Source organism: Cavia porcellus, unplaced genomic scaffold (assembly GCF_034190915.1).
Source record: "Cavia porcellus strain 051 isolate PalLab524CR breed Dunkin Hartley unplaced genomic scaffold, mCavPor4.1 scaffold_16, whole genome shotgun sequence".
Lineage (NCBI taxonomy): Eukaryota > Metazoa > Chordata > Mammalia > Rodentia > Caviidae > Cavia > Cavia porcellus.
Window position 1 is genome coordinate 14171586 of NW_026947499.1, and position 14997 is coordinate 14186582.

The window sequence follows — 14997 nt, forward strand, 5'->3', positions numbered from 1 at the left end:
AAAACTTTAAATCAAAGCAAAATATAGCAATTCTGATACTTTCCCCAAAGCTGAGCTTCAGGAAGCTCTGTCCTGGAACTCTAGAACACAAGAATGCTTAGCTGGGGAGAAATGTCACATGACCTTGAGCTCTGGTCACTTGATCCCTCCAAAAGCCTCAGTTTCTTCAATTGTAAAATGGGATTACTGTTACATCAAGAATGAAATGAGAAGGTGACATGCGGGCTCTGAATGACCGAGGAGCTATAACTTGGGCGAATGGCACAGATGTTATCTTGAATGAAAGAGATCAGTGCCAAAATAAACAAACAAATAAACATGCACCGAACAACGGTATCAACCGGCAGCCCCTCCTCTCTTTAGGCTACACACCCACAGATTCAAACTATCTTGGGTGGAAAACATTTGAAAACAAACTGCATCTGTACTGACCACATACAGACATTTCTTGCTGTCTGTGCATCATTCCCTACCCTGTAGAGTGTGACTACTAAGTACACAGCATTTACCTTGTATTTGACTTAAAGTATACAGCAGAAAAAAAAATACACAAGAGGGTGTGCTTTGGTTATGTGCAAACATGGTGCTTTTTATATAAAGGATGTGGGCATCTGTGGATTTTATTTCATTCTGTTTTATTTTATTTTATTTTGTGCAGTACTAGGGAGTGTCCAGACTGCAAAGCTGGGTGGCGAGCCGGCATCCTCTGCCTTCTGTGTGTCTCTGTGGGGACCCCAGGGGACCTTACCTCCAGGATGTTGTAGCGCGAGCTGTCACAGTAGTCTCGGACACCGATCTCTGTGCCCATGTACCAGCCACTGAAGGGACAGGCGCTGAACTCCAGGCCGCCGATCTCCAGCAGCATATTGGACACGGCGGGGAGGCCGTACCACTTCAGGCCCAGGTCTTTGAACCAGTCAAACCTGGGGGAGTCAGGCAGCCCAGCTCAGCACGGGGCAAGGTGCACCAATGAGGAAAGAGGTGACATCCTTTCTCTGGGGTGGCTGATATGGGGGACGGACTGGGTCTATGTCTGGACTGGATTCTGTGCAAGGCTGGGGCCTGAGAATATGCATTTGCAACACAGGGTCCCTCTGAGATTCAGGTGGACATCCAGGGTTTGGAACCACTGCCCAAGGCTGCTGCTGGTCTATCAAACCTACCCAAGAGTGAGTCTGGAGAAAGTGTGCAGACCTCACTCCTCTGCAGCCCATAGAATTTCTCTCTGCCCCAGGGCCTTTACATAGGCAGTTCCTCCTTCCTGGGGTCTTATCCTTTCCCCTGCGTGTTTCCATCTCTTATCTACACTTAACTCTTAGTTAAAATGCTGCTCACTCTGGAAAAGTCTCCCTGGTGTGTCACTGGGTCCAGGTGACTTTCTGCTTCTAAACGCCAGGAAATTTCCTCTGTAACGCTTTACTGGGATTAATTATTGAGCCACTGTACAGTATATATATGAGCTTCTTCTTTTGGAGACAGGAAAACCACATAGCCAAGGACCAAGTCAAAAGTTAGCACAGGGGGTGGAGACGATAAACTGTTGATTGAGCCAAAAAAATGAATGAATGTATGAAGGTCAAGTTTCAACAAGAAGACAGGCTGCGCTTCTAGATACGGGGCGGCCTGAGGGGTGTCAGGTCACCGCTTCCCATCCAGGGCTCGGGAGAAAGCGTGGGACGTGAGATGCCAGTCTGTGCACAAAGTTTAAGGCAGACCAGACAGGCTCCATAATCCAGATCGAAAGTACTGCGTATTCATGGAATATTTTGAATTAGTGCAATTTAAAAAAAGAAGGCAAATGAATACCATGGATACAGATATGATAAACAAAATAACAAAAGCATAGACAGCCCGGGCCCTGCCCTCCCTGGGTGATGCACTTGGGGCCTCTCCTGCTGGTCTCAGTTGTGAGCTGGATTTTGCAGTTTATAATGTTTCCAGAGAGCTCAACACGGATTTCTTTCTTTACCACGGATTTCTTAAAAAAACTAACATTGACTTAAAAAAATACACCGCGTTTACATACTGTTGATCCTATTTTTTGAGTTTTTAGCGATTTTCTCCACCTCATGCCTGAGTCTAGAGCCTGGCTGTGGGTTTCCTCCGCTCCAAGGGACAAGGCTGCCTGCGCTGCTGGACTCTGCCTCCACAGTCCCTGCCCAGAGCCAGATGCCCTTGGCGCCATCCACCCCGGTCAGCAGGGTGCTAAGTGGATTTCTCTACTGCAGGTTTGCACCACCCTGGGACAGGGGGTGGCTCTGCTCTTCAGGCCCCAGGGCTGGGCAAAGGGCCGGTCATGGGTGATCGATAGCTTTCCGGGGGAGAAGGAGAATCTGATTCAGAAAGAGGAGGGTGCCAGGGTGCCAGGGTGCCAGGAGAAGGAGCCCACTCTGTCCCCCAACTCTCCCAGGGAGGCTACAAACCAAGGATACCCGCTGGCAGCCTGGGTGTGGCTGCAGAGAGAGCCAGGGGTAGGGCGCTGGACAGAGAGGGCTTGGGGGGGCCCTCCCCGCAGGGCCCCTCTTACTTGGGGTGCCTGATGGGCACTTCCAACACCAGCTCGGGCGGGATCTGGAAGAGCTCGGGGTCGTTGCCGTTGGCCTGCAGCAGCAGCGGCAGGACATCGAAGCGGCCCCTCGGGGGTTTCCAGCCCTGCTGGATGCAGATCTGCAGAGAGACCCCCGGAGGTGTCACATCCGGGACCCTCCGAATGCCACAGCGTTGGGGTGAGGTGGGGGAGGGGATTCCCGAGGACCAGGCCGGGCGGGTCTAACTCTCCCCAGTGTGGAGGGCGGCTGTCCACGGAATATACTAGTGAGAGCCACAGAAGGAACGATTCCTAGCGGCTACGTTAAGGGAAAGGGGGGAAAGCCATGAATTAAAATAATGTTACTAACGTATTCCTTTCTTGTTGTTTGTTTTGATTTAGGGTCTTGCTATGTATCCAGGCTGATCTTAAACTCCCGATCTTCCTGCCTCAGCCTCCAGAGTGCTGGCATTACAGGTGTGCGCCACCACATCCGGCGATTTATTTTGAATAATGAATTTAAAATTCAACAATATATCCCATGTAAGCATTTGTTTATTACTCATGTATTGAGGTATTACTATCCATATATTCTAACCATATATTAGGTGATTAAATATTTAGTCTATATCAAATGTTTAGTATATAACATTTTGAAAATCACTAAATATTAATATTAATTCATTACTGATATATTATTAATGTGAATATGTCCAAATAATATAGTTAATGTTTTGACTTATCAGTCTGGTAAGCATATTAATTGACTGATATATTGATCTACTATAGCTGTATTATCATTTTGATACAAGACTGAAACATGTGCTACTTTCCACTGTCTTTTTGTTGTTAGTTTTGGCGAGCTAGTATGTATCTTCATGGAAATTTGAATTAGTGGGCCGGGGATTCAGCTCAACGACATAAGCACTTGCCTGGCAAGTGCAAGGTCCTGAGTTCAATCCCTGGCATCAGAAAAATATTTTTTTGAACTGGCGTTTTTTTTTTTTTTTTTGGTACTGGAGGTTAAACTCAAGGACTTCACAGCGAGCTACATTTGCAGCTCTTTATGTTTTATTTTCTTCTAATTTTGAGACAGGGGCAGGTCTTGGTAAGTTGCTGGTTCACCCAGCCTGGGCTCCAACTTGCACTCCTCCTGCCTCAGCCTCCCAGAATTACAATTAGGCAGAATTACGTACTAGCACGCCTGGCTGAACCGGCTACATTCGAACTGCTGGGCAGTCACCGACCGCAGGGGCTGCCCACTGGACGGCCAGGATTACAGGGTTTCTGAGGTGTAATCCCGCGGCAGGGTTGGGATGATTGTGCGTGCAGAGCTAGCGTGCTGGGTCCTGGCCTCCGGAGAGCGTGTCCTGGTCCCGAATGCAGGAGGCTGTGGTGTTTATGTGCTGCTACCGCAAGCAAGGTCGGCCAAGTACACCGTCAGCGCTCTGCCAAGTGGGCCAGTGAGTTTGGCCGAGTCTCACACTGCACAGGTGCGACTCCTGGTTGCCCTGGTTACAGCCCCCTCCTCCCGGATAATCACATTTCCCTGGGAAGAACAACCACCCGCAGGTGAAGTCCGCAGCGAGGGGGCCGGGCGGAGGGCCCTGGGCCCCTTGTGAGCCCCTTCCTGGAGGAGGGGACGGTGGGTTGGAGGGGGTTTGAGGAGAGGAAAAGGAACAGCTTGGTTGAGTGACAGATGAAGGGTGGCACCAGCGTGGGGTCTGCCTGTGGTGTCCCCTTGGGCACAGTCCCAGGCCTCGCCTGTGTCACCTGTTGATGTGACCACCTGGAAGGAATGGGAAGGGGGATGGTGGTGCAAACTTTCCTGGTGGCTGTTAGGAATGGACACAGCTACCAGCAAGAGTGGTGTGTACTTCACTTGGCATTGGTGAGACTCAGTCTACCCAACTATAAAATGGGGCAACAAAAAGAAATGAGACAACAGTTTCTGTCCTGAGGGTTGGGCGGGGTCCCAGCATGAAAATGACCAAATGCCCATCGAGAAAAGATCCAGAAGGGACTGGGCAGCCCAATGGAGGTGCAGATCTGGGCAAGGGTCGCCTGCTACCTGCTAGCTGCTCTCCCTGGGAGAGTAATGGTACATGCTAGTATGTAGATAAAGGGCTTGGGAACCTGAGAGCCCAGGTGGGGTGGGGTGGGTGACACTCGCAAGCTCGCACCTCTGTGAACGCCACATTCGCAGGGTCTCCCAGGGTGGAGCCGTCGGGCTGCTTGTAGCCGGCATAGCGGATGAGCTGGGCGTTCCAGACTCGGAAGTCGTGCTTGCCATCTGTCCTCTGGGGAAATATGGTGATGGCTGACCTGCAGGGGACACACGGGACACCAGGTATCAACAGGAGACTTTGTACTTGGAGGACAAATACCAGAAGAGGTGCTGCCCGTGCCAGCGGCTGCGTGGGGCTCAGGATGGGGCACATCTGTGCCAAGCGAGCAGCTGTCAAGAGTGTGCACAGCTGCTCCTGCCCTGGGGTCCCTGGTCTGTTCGAGGGTGGAGAGGGCCTGTGGCAGCCTACCAGAAGGAGGAGGGGGCTTCTGGGCCGGGCACTGTGTGACAATATTGACAGGAGCCAGCCTTCCAGGGAGTTCTCTAGCAGCTGGTGGACTCCTGGGGACCACTGCCCTAACCCCCACCTTTACTTGTTTTGTGAGACACGGTCTCATGATGCAGCTCAGGTCTTCTTGAACTCATGGCACCACTCCCGCCTCAGCCTCCGAAGTGCTAGGATTATAGATGCGCACCACCACGCCCAGGCATGGGTCCTTTTAACAGCATGCTATGTGTTCCCAGATCCAGTCTTTTTCCCACTATCTGCATTCACTTGACACTCCGGACAAATCCTCTAGACAGCCTGCACCACTTGCTCTTAGTTAACCTCCAACCATCTCTCCCCAGCCTCAGTCCGTGACACCCCAGGCTTTATCCTTGGGGAGCCAGAGACCTACTCTCCTGTCTCCAAGGCTGGCTGCCTCTCAAATAGACACTTTTTCTTTTGCAAAACTCAGTTCGGTGACTAGCATACTCCACGGTGGGCAAAATGGGCCTGGCTCAGTAACATTCTCACCTGACTCCCCACCCCGTGTACCGTATCACAGTCTACAGACTTCTGATGAAAAAGGAATCAGCTTGCATTCACAGTCACATTTATCGAGGAGAAAATTGTGGGCTGGCAGCCGCTTGCCTCACCTGCCTACAGAAGGAACCGTGCAACTGATTCTTCAGTTAAATGGCTTGAAGCTTGTTGCAGGGCAAGTCCCCAGCTGGCCTGGTCTCTTTTTCTCCCCCTCTCTAATAATTTCATTGCTGCATGTTAATATTTCATGATGGGCTTTATTTTGGGAAGTCAGTACATGCATTTCACGTATGTGAATCATTCCCAATCCTATTACCTCCTGCTGGAACCTGTCCTCATCTCCAGAAGTCTGCCTCCCAATTTCCTATCCTCTCTCTTTAACTCTCAATCTATTAATTTACGTATTTTAAAGCAATACACCACATGCATAACATCAAAGGAAAAAAATCCCAGGAGTATCTCAATAGATGCTGAAAAAGCCTTTCCACGCACTGTACGTGATTCTGCTGTTCCTAAACACACTTCTAAAATATATGTGCACATTACACAAACAAGCGTTATCTGCTGCTCAACCAAAGACACAGCACTGTGTCTTAAAGCCAGAAAGCAAACCTTTGACTCAGTCTGTGTTCACTTTCAACATGGTGCTGTCTTTTGCATTATATATATATAATAAAATATATAAATGTAAAATATATAATGTATATTTGCATATATAATATATCTATTTCTTTGTTTGCAACACTCGGGAGTGAACCCAGTGCAAAATCCAACAAAATCCAACACCAGGACAAAATCCAACACCTCTTCATGATTAAAAAACAAAAACAACCACCTACTGAAAAGAGGTATAAAAGGACTTTACCTTAAAGCGATAAAAGTCACGCGTGACATGCACAAGACAGCATCACACTGAATGAGGAAACCCTGAAAGGGTTCCCTTTAAAATCTGAACCTGGACTAAGATGTCCACCGTCACCACTCCTGTCCACTCCTGTAGAATTTCCTGAAAGTTTAGCCAGAACAATCTGGCAAGGGAAAGCATTCATAGGATACAAGCAGCACAGGAAGAGGGGCTGAAGGTATCCCTGTGTGCAGATGCTGGGATTCTCGCCACAGAAGCCCTCAGTGTCTGATGAAAGGGACACGGTAGCAAGGGTTAGGAATGTGCACAATATCTTAGCGCCCTTACCTTTGCCTTTCTCCTTGGCATTGGGTAAAGATTGAAAAAAAAAAAGAAAGAAAGAAACAAAGGAGACTAACTTCACCAGATGCGGCAAGGTCATCTGCCTCACGCCAGGTACTCCCGCCACCTGAAGTCCTTTGTCCCACCAGGGACTGAATCGCAGGCTCTGGGAGCCACCGTCCTGGCTTTTTGTCTCAGCGCATCTTGAATCTAACCACAGCCCAGATCTTCTACCACACACGGGAATCCCTGCAGGAATCCCTCGCTGTCCCTTCCCTGCTGTCAAACACCACATTTGATTTAATCCCCTTTCTGCATACAGCATGTCCTCAGCGTCTCACTGATTTCATACGGCTGCCTTTTGTTGTTGGTGGTGGTGCCTGGAGTCAAACTCATGACCTGGCACTTGCCAGGCAGGTGCTGTGCTGATGAGCTGTACTCCTGGCCCAGGCTGTCTTTCTGAGTGCAGTTTTACGGTCTTATCTTGTATACAAGAGAACACAGTATTTAATCCTGCAGGGTTGGAGTGTCACACATGCGGGTGAGTGTAGAGCCAGGGCTTACGGTGAACATCACAATGTCAAAGATGTGCTTAAAAATCTCTTAGTGATTCCGACACAGTGGTGCATGCATGCAATCCCAGCACTCGGGAGGCTGAGGCAGGAGAATTGCCAAGAGTTGGAGGCCAGCCTGGGCTATATAGTGAGAGCTTGTCTCAGAAAACCAAAATAAAATACAATAAAATATTTTTAAAGATCTCAGTACTCTGGGAGGCTGAGGTAGGGAGGATTGCAAATTTGTGCCCAGCCAGGGCAATTTGGTGATTTAGTAAGACACTGCGTCAAAATAAAAATAAATAAAGTAAAATAAAAAGAGCTGTGAATGCAGTTTAGTGTGACAGCACTGGGTTCACTCCCGAGTGTTGCAAACAAAGAAATAGATATATTATATATGCAAATATTATATATTATATTATATATGCAAATATACATTATATATTTTACATTTATATATTTTATTATATATATATATAATGCAAAAGACAGCACCATGTTGAAAGTGAACACATACTGAGTCAAAGGTTTGCTTTCTGGCTTTAAGACACAGTGCTGTGTCTTTGGTTGAGCAGCAGATAACGCTTGTTTGTGTAATGTGCACATATATTTTAGAAGTGTGTTTAGGAACAGCAGAATCACGTACAGTGCGTGGGCTGGGAGGCTTACACCATATGTGGGGACCAGGGCCAATGGAAGACCCTGAATGTGCCACGTCTCACGCCTCCCGGCTCCCCAAAGCGCAGTCTCCCTGAAGGCAGGTGGAGCGCACTGTGCTGTTGACATTATGTGATCCTCTCTCTCTTCCCTTTGGCTGTCCTTCCTCTCTTCTGCAAAAACTACTCTTATACTTGGTATACGTTCTCTATGCTCATCATTTCCAGACATAAAGTTAAAGCTTTAATATAAAGGTCAGATGAAGATTTTTGTTATAGATCTCATGAAAATTCCCTAGTTGATATTTGAAAAAAAGGGGACAGGCACTGTGAGGTTTGAGGTGACACCTTTGTATCATCTCCTAGTACCGTCTGAAAATCACCAGGATAACCCACTGGCCCTGCCAAGGTTGGAATATGAAGCATCCCCCAAAGACTCATGCAGTGTGGGCTTGAGCCTCACACAGAATCTTTCAGAGCAGGGCCCACAGAGGTGACTGGATCACAGGGAAGCTCACCTCACAACGAGCTAATACACCCGTGAGTTCATAGCCCAGTGCGCAGGTAAGAGGCAATGGACCCTGAGGACAGACTTGACTTAGGGACTGTCCTGTATCTGGTCCCTGTCCCTTCCTCTCTGGCTTTCCTCTTGCTCTCTGGTTCCCGGCTGCCATGAGGTGAGCAGCTTCCCTCCACCACGCCCTGGTGCCATGCCGTTTTTGCCTTGCAACTCGCTGCCCATGGACTGAAGCCTCCGAAACCATGAGTCAAAACAAACCTCTCCTTTAAATTCATTTTCTCAGGCATTTAATTACAGTGATTGGAAAAAAAATCTCCTCGATGGTTCATTGTGACAAGGACCTCCATGAATGGCCAGATATAGGGAAGGTTCTTTGATATTGCAGCTGAGATTGCTTGGGAGAGAGACCTAAACACGATCCCTCCTGGTGGATCAGACAACTGGCAAACATTCTCCAGGAGAGCCCATCTTAGTGCACACAAGCTGCTTCAGGATAAGCTCAAGGTAGTGACGTGGGGAGGGTGTGTGTGTTCTAAAGATGGGGCCGGGCCTCTGTGGCTGAGAGCAGACCCAGGGGCAGCAGTGAGTGACCAAAGCTGACACGGGGCAGCCAGCTGTTCAAGGCATCCCAGCTGCTCCTGCAAGGCCAGGCAGCGTGACGGCCACAGCCCATACCACGCCTCTGTGTGTGTGTGTGTGTGTGTGTGTGTGTGTTTGCGCGCACGCACACTTAGTATTATGTCCTCAGCCTTTTTAATTTTTAAGAGTCAGGGCCTCACTGAGTCGCTGAGCTGCCAAGGCTGGGCTCAAATTTGTGATCTTCCTGCCTCAGTCTCCCAGAGCGTATTTTTGTCCTTGTATTGACACAAGGTGTCCAAGGTGTGACTTGGCTTGCTGGACCCTGAAGGAGGTGACCTCACACCGGCAGGAGGAGATTCAAAACCAAAGGAGATTCGCAGGCAGCTCCAGGCAGCAGAGCACGAGGCGGTAACAGCCTCTCCTAGTCCCCTGTGCTGGGCTTCTCCTCTTCCTGAGAACCTAAAGGATTTCCTCTCACCCTCTCCCTGGGGGATAGGGATGAATGTGACTTTATGTCTGTAGTTTGCAAGTCACATGGGAACCCACTTATCCGGAAGACAACAGATGCAGGGGTGAGACAGGAGTGCCAGCCCACCTTCCCAGTGCCACCCAGGCTCCCAGCGAGGCAGCCCTCTGCAGTGGGGACACCGGCCCCCCTCCCTCCCACGGGTCAGCGCACCTGAGGTTCCCTTTGTTGGTGGCATACTTGATGTGGTTGCAGATGTAATTGAACATCCCGTGTGCCGTGGTGCAGTCGCGGGCGTCGAACACCTGGAAGAAGTGTGTGGGGTCCAAGGCCTCCTCCTCCTCCCTCCCACACCCCAGGCAGTCTGCCCATTTTAAAAGGATCTGGGCCCAGCCCAGCCGTGGGCCCCCTGGAGTCATGAGCATCTCATTCCTGAGGTCCAGGCTGTGTTTCATTACATTCTTTAGCCTATGCTAGAAACCAAGGTCCATCAGAAAAGTCCCCTAAAAGCAGGCCTGGGGTGCCCGTGAATGGGAAAACGGGGTGATGGGTGAGGGCAGGAGTTTGAACGGGCTGGTTTCAAGCAGAACAAACAGAGATCAACACCTCCCATCCTAATAACTAACATATTTAGAATATTAAGTTGTTCCGTAGGATGAAATCACACCAGAGGAAACAAACTAATCTCTTCAGGGGTTGGCAAAGAACAGAAATAAACCGAGAGAGGAGGCGTCAGACAAAAGGGAATGGCGGGGTCTTCTGCAAATGGGGAGCATAAATTCTCCCAACAGATGTGAATACAGGTAAAAAGATACCAGTGTCAGCGGAATCAGACATGGCTGAAGTCAGACTTTAGCCATGATCTGAGCATCTGGGACGTGGTAAGTCACTACGGCCAATACGTAAAAGGATTGGACCTTCTGGAAAGTTCCATCTGCTCCCCTTTCCCCACTCCCCCACAATAGGGCCTTCCAGGCCTCGGAGCCTCACCACCCACCTGCAGCTTAGACCACTGGATCCTGCCAACGCAGCGGGCGGCATTCCGCCAGGCATGTTTGGCCCCGTAGATGAGCTCTGTGTCCTTGAGCTGGTAGGTGCTAGTGCTTTCAATCTCCTTGTTCACCTCTTCCAGCCTGTCCATGTGGGCTTTGGAGCCAAATCTGGAGTGAGGACAGAAGGAACATGGAAACATCACTGTTGCAGTTCGGAAGGGTCCTCCAGTGGTCCATATGTGAAAAGCTCAGTGGCCATCCCGTTGTGGTGTTGGGAGGTAGAGGAACCTTTAAGAGGTGGGACTTAGTGAGAGGGAGTTAAGTTGTTGGGGGTGTGTCCTTGAACAGGATTGGATGATTCATCCCCTTCCTGTCTATCTCTTTGCTCATTGGCTGCCATGAGGGGAGCAGCTTCTCCTGTTGCATTCTCCTGTAATGATGTATTATGCTGCTACGGGCCCAAAGGTAAGACAGCCCGACAACCAGAGACTGAAACCTCTAAAGCTGTAAGCCAAAACGAAGTGTTTCCTCTTTATAAATTGACTCTTTCAGGTATTTGACGCACTGCCTGAAAGATGACACAACCCTGTCTTCTGAAGGAGAGGTTGATGGAAGGGACAGAATATTTCAGGAAGCCACAGCCACAGCCACAGAGAGCACCAAGTGATGTCAACACACAATGGTTTGAGTGTGAAGCAGACATGGGCACTCAGATGCCCACAAAGGCCTGGCAGTGTACCCAGGAGGAACCGACGGTGGGGGCTGTGATGAAGACACAAACGGGGTCCCCGGGGGCAGTCAGGACTCCACTCCAGCAGAGCATCTGCCTGATAGGAATGGGGACCCTGGCTGCCCGATCACATTCAAGGGATATTGGAATCAGTTTTTAAAGGGAACTCTTCTAGGCTTTAAATGTTGGCAATATGCTCAGTTTGAGAAAGTTAAAAATTATGGGCAATTTTAGACTCACAAGAAGGTATACAGAACAGAATGACACATGCTCAGGGTAAGAAATATTAGTAGAGCTTGGTGGGAATGATTCCCTGTCATTGTACATGACTTTTACCTTTTCATTTTTATTTTTTACTTTGCCGTGCTAAGGCTGGACCCTAGAACCTTCCACATGCTAGTCAAGGGCTCTACCACTGAGCTTCCTTCCTGGCCTTATTTACTTATATTTGGGTGTTGGGAGTTGAACCCAGGACCTTGTTTATAATAAATACATGCTCTGCAACTGAGTCATATCCCTAACCTCTCAGATTTTAGATTTTTCAGATTAGGGGAATAGTCCATGCACATATTTGAAAGTCTGAAAAACTTTGAAATCTCAAATACTTCTGGTCCTAAGCATTTTAGATAAAGGATATTCAATCCTGTACTTTGTCACTAGAATATCACAGCTTATTTACCTTTATCTCATTAATGGAGCTGAGTGGTTTCCTGGAGGTTTAAAACATTTTTTTTAAATTTCTTTTTAATATTTTGAAGTGGTCTTGTTACCCAGACTGGGGTGGCCTTGAGCTCACAATCTTCCTGCCTCAGCCTCTTGAATAACTGGGATTTGAAGCATATACCATGTATAAACTTTCTTTGATTGTGATTTTTCCTATGATAAATAATGTGTACATGATTTCTTAGGAACAGGTATAAGCATTCTAGGTGTGGAATTGCTTGAAATGTTTCAATTTGAGGGGATCGGGGTATGGAGTTTTTGCACTGAGCTAAAATCTCAGCCCTATTTATTGTTTTTATTTTGTGACCATATCTTACTAGGTTGCTAAGTTATTTAGGCTGGACTCAAACTTGTGATCCTCTTGCCTCAGCCTCCCAGAATGCTGGGATTACAAGTGTGTGCCACACCCAGCTAGAAAAGTTTCATATTTTTAGCAGCTCTTTTGCTTCTGGGGACCGGCTGTGACCCTCTGGCTGCCAGTCTTGGACTCTGTCTGTGGCGGGTGGAGGCCTCATGATCACGGCTTGGCTCACCTGTCTGTAGTTGGATCTTACGTCCTTTTTTCCGGCACTCAGTAACTTACCCCGGTTACCCACCGTTGACGCACACTTGCCTTTTAATTGACGAGTAGTACTGATCCAGGAACTCTTTGGCGAGGGGGAAGAGCTGACCCTTGGTGCGGACATCTTCGGGCCTCCGTGTGTGCTGAGGGGGCAGCATGATGGAGCCGATGCAGATGTGCTCGGTGCAGCCCGTTTCCTGCAGGGTCAAGAGAGACTCAGGCCACCGCTTTGCCAGCTGTGTGGCTGCCGCGCTGGCTCTTATATCCACAGCAAAGCTGATCTGGGTCTTAATTCCGAGGGGATTTCTCAGGGCCACCTTCTAATCATTGTTGGACGTGGTCATCAGCCATGGTAAGGAACAGGGAACCATGTTTTAAAATCCCCAAAATGTTTGGTGTCAGGGATGTGGGGGTGTGCAGAGTAGGAATCAGAATCCCTGGCACTAAATTACAGAATAGTTTTGACTCCATAATGATCAAAAAGAAACAACTGATTACCAAAACTGGTCTCAATTCTTTCCTTTCCTGTGTTCCCTTTGTAACATGACTTTACATCAGTTTCCATGAAGAGGTGGAGTCTGCTTTCTCACTTCTTGGATCTGGGGTGGCTTTGGCCCATAGAATATGGCAGAAGTGTCCCTGGGCTATGTCCATGCCTGGGCCTCAAGAGGTTTTGCATCCTTTTGCAAGCATAGGTGACCAGCCCAAGCTATCTTGGTGGGAGAGGAGTGTCTGCATGGAACACAGTTGTGTCATCCAGGGCCACCCTACACCAGCCTGCCCTGAGCTATCCCCCTTGGATGACTGCATGTTCATTGCTAACCTCACTGAGATCACTTGTATCTGGCCCAGACCAGCAGAACCACCGTGTTAATCCAGAAACTCTTAAAAGATAATGCATAGTTTTGTTTTTTCAGCCACTTAAATTTTTGGACCCATTTGTTATACAGCAATAGCTAACTAATACAGCATTCCTCTAAGATGCCCAACAAAAATTTAAAGCAATGTGTTGATTTTGAAAAATAGGGTATAGAAATTTAGAGGACACACTGCAAAATTAGGAAAGGCTCATCAAATTCTCCATCAGTGGCCAAACAGAGATAAAAAGAGTATTTTTGGAGCCAGCAACTGTCCTTGAATTCTGAAGGGTACAGGGTACACTGATGAAAAGCATCTGCATAGGTGAGTGGGTACCATCAGCAGGGTATGAACTTCCTTCCTAGGGCGCTTAGGTGATGTCTGGAAACCTTTTTGTTGTTATACATGGGTTGGGGTAGTGAAACCAAGGAGGACAGGCCAGGGGTGATGTTAACCATTGTGCTGGGCACAGGACAGCTGCCACAGCCGAGCTAGAGCTGGCTGTAAGTGCGGGGAGCCGAGACAGAGCCTCTCCGGTCTAGACCCGGCTGGGTTACTCACCAGCGTGCTCTTAAGGTGGAGGGTGTCTGTGAGCACCACGTCAGTCTCCCAGTTCTTGACCTTGATGAAGCGGGGGCACTTGGAGGGGCTGCCGTTCTTGGTGGGGGACTGCCTGCCTGAGGCAGGGGGCTGGAGAAGAGAAGGCAGGTGGGGGGCATTAAGCAGGTTCTCGAGGCCTCAGGGCCTTTGCATGAACTGTTGTCTCCACCCTAAATGACTTCAGCCATCCATTTGTCTTTACCTCTGGAAACAAACAGACCAGCCAGCAGCAGTGGCTGGGGGGCGGATAAGGCTCAGGCTGACCAGCATTGCCCCATGTGTTTGAGATCTCACCCTAAGGGTAACATCTACCTTGTGTGTTTTCAGTGGTGGTGCCCAGGTGTCAGACAAGCATCCATCACACAGCAGCTAGAAAAGAGAGGCCACAGGCACACCCACTGCGAAGTCCTGGCTGGGGACGGAGGCCAAAGCATTGAGTGATACTCATACAGGGTAGGAGACCAGTGGGGTGCAATGAAGGAGCTGATTCCAGGACGGAAGTCAATGAGAACACTGGAGGACAGATATTGAAAACTAACATTCCACAGCACTTTCCAGGTACCAAGCCATAACCGTATTTTTCCATTTTACAGATGAGAAAACTGAGGAACCATGGCTTTATATGAAGAAGAAGAGAGACCCAAGTGGCTCGCCTCTGCCTCCTAATGAGGAGTGCCCTCTGCCAGGTTGGGGACAGCAGGGTATCCTCATCAGATTCCATGCTTGTGGAATCATCAGCCTCCAGGACTGGACCCAAATAAACCTCTGCTCTTCCCGGTTACTCTGTCTGCCGTGCTCAGTGACAGGTACAGACCATGTATCTATGGTAGTCAATTCTCCCTGTTAGTACCCTGGGGGCTGCTGTGTCTCAGGACCTCAGAGTGGGGACAGCAGCACTGGTGTGGGTGGGCAGGGCGTCAGGATGAGGAGGCGTGGCCTGGGGCTGGGG

The 14997-nt window shown here is 49.0% G+C and overlaps 1 protein-coding gene across 7 annotated transcripts in view; it reads right to left on the reverse strand.

Annotated features, from left to right (window-relative positions):
* Nos1 (nitric oxide synthase 1) overlaps nucleotides 1-14997 on the reverse strand; it is a 168146-nt gene that overhangs the window by 45027 nt on the left and 108122 nt on the right. For all 7 annotated transcript variants that reach the window (XM_013141712.3, XM_063225728.1, XM_063225729.1 and 4 more), the window contains exons 4-10: nucleotides 14010-14138; nucleotides 12642-12787; nucleotides 10581-10743; nucleotides 9797-9888; nucleotides 4711-4852; nucleotides 2528-2667; nucleotides 749-923 (exon numbers count right to left, since the gene is read on the reverse strand). In XM_013141712.3, the coding sequence (XP_012997166.2) occupies nucleotides 749-923; nucleotides 2528-2667; nucleotides 4711-4852; nucleotides 9797-9888; nucleotides 10581-10743; nucleotides 12642-12787; nucleotides 14010-14138 (987 nt within the window). The remainder of the gene's footprint in view (nucleotides 1-748; nucleotides 924-2527; nucleotides 2668-4710; nucleotides 4853-9796; nucleotides 9889-10580; nucleotides 10744-12641; nucleotides 12788-14009; nucleotides 14139-14997) is intronic.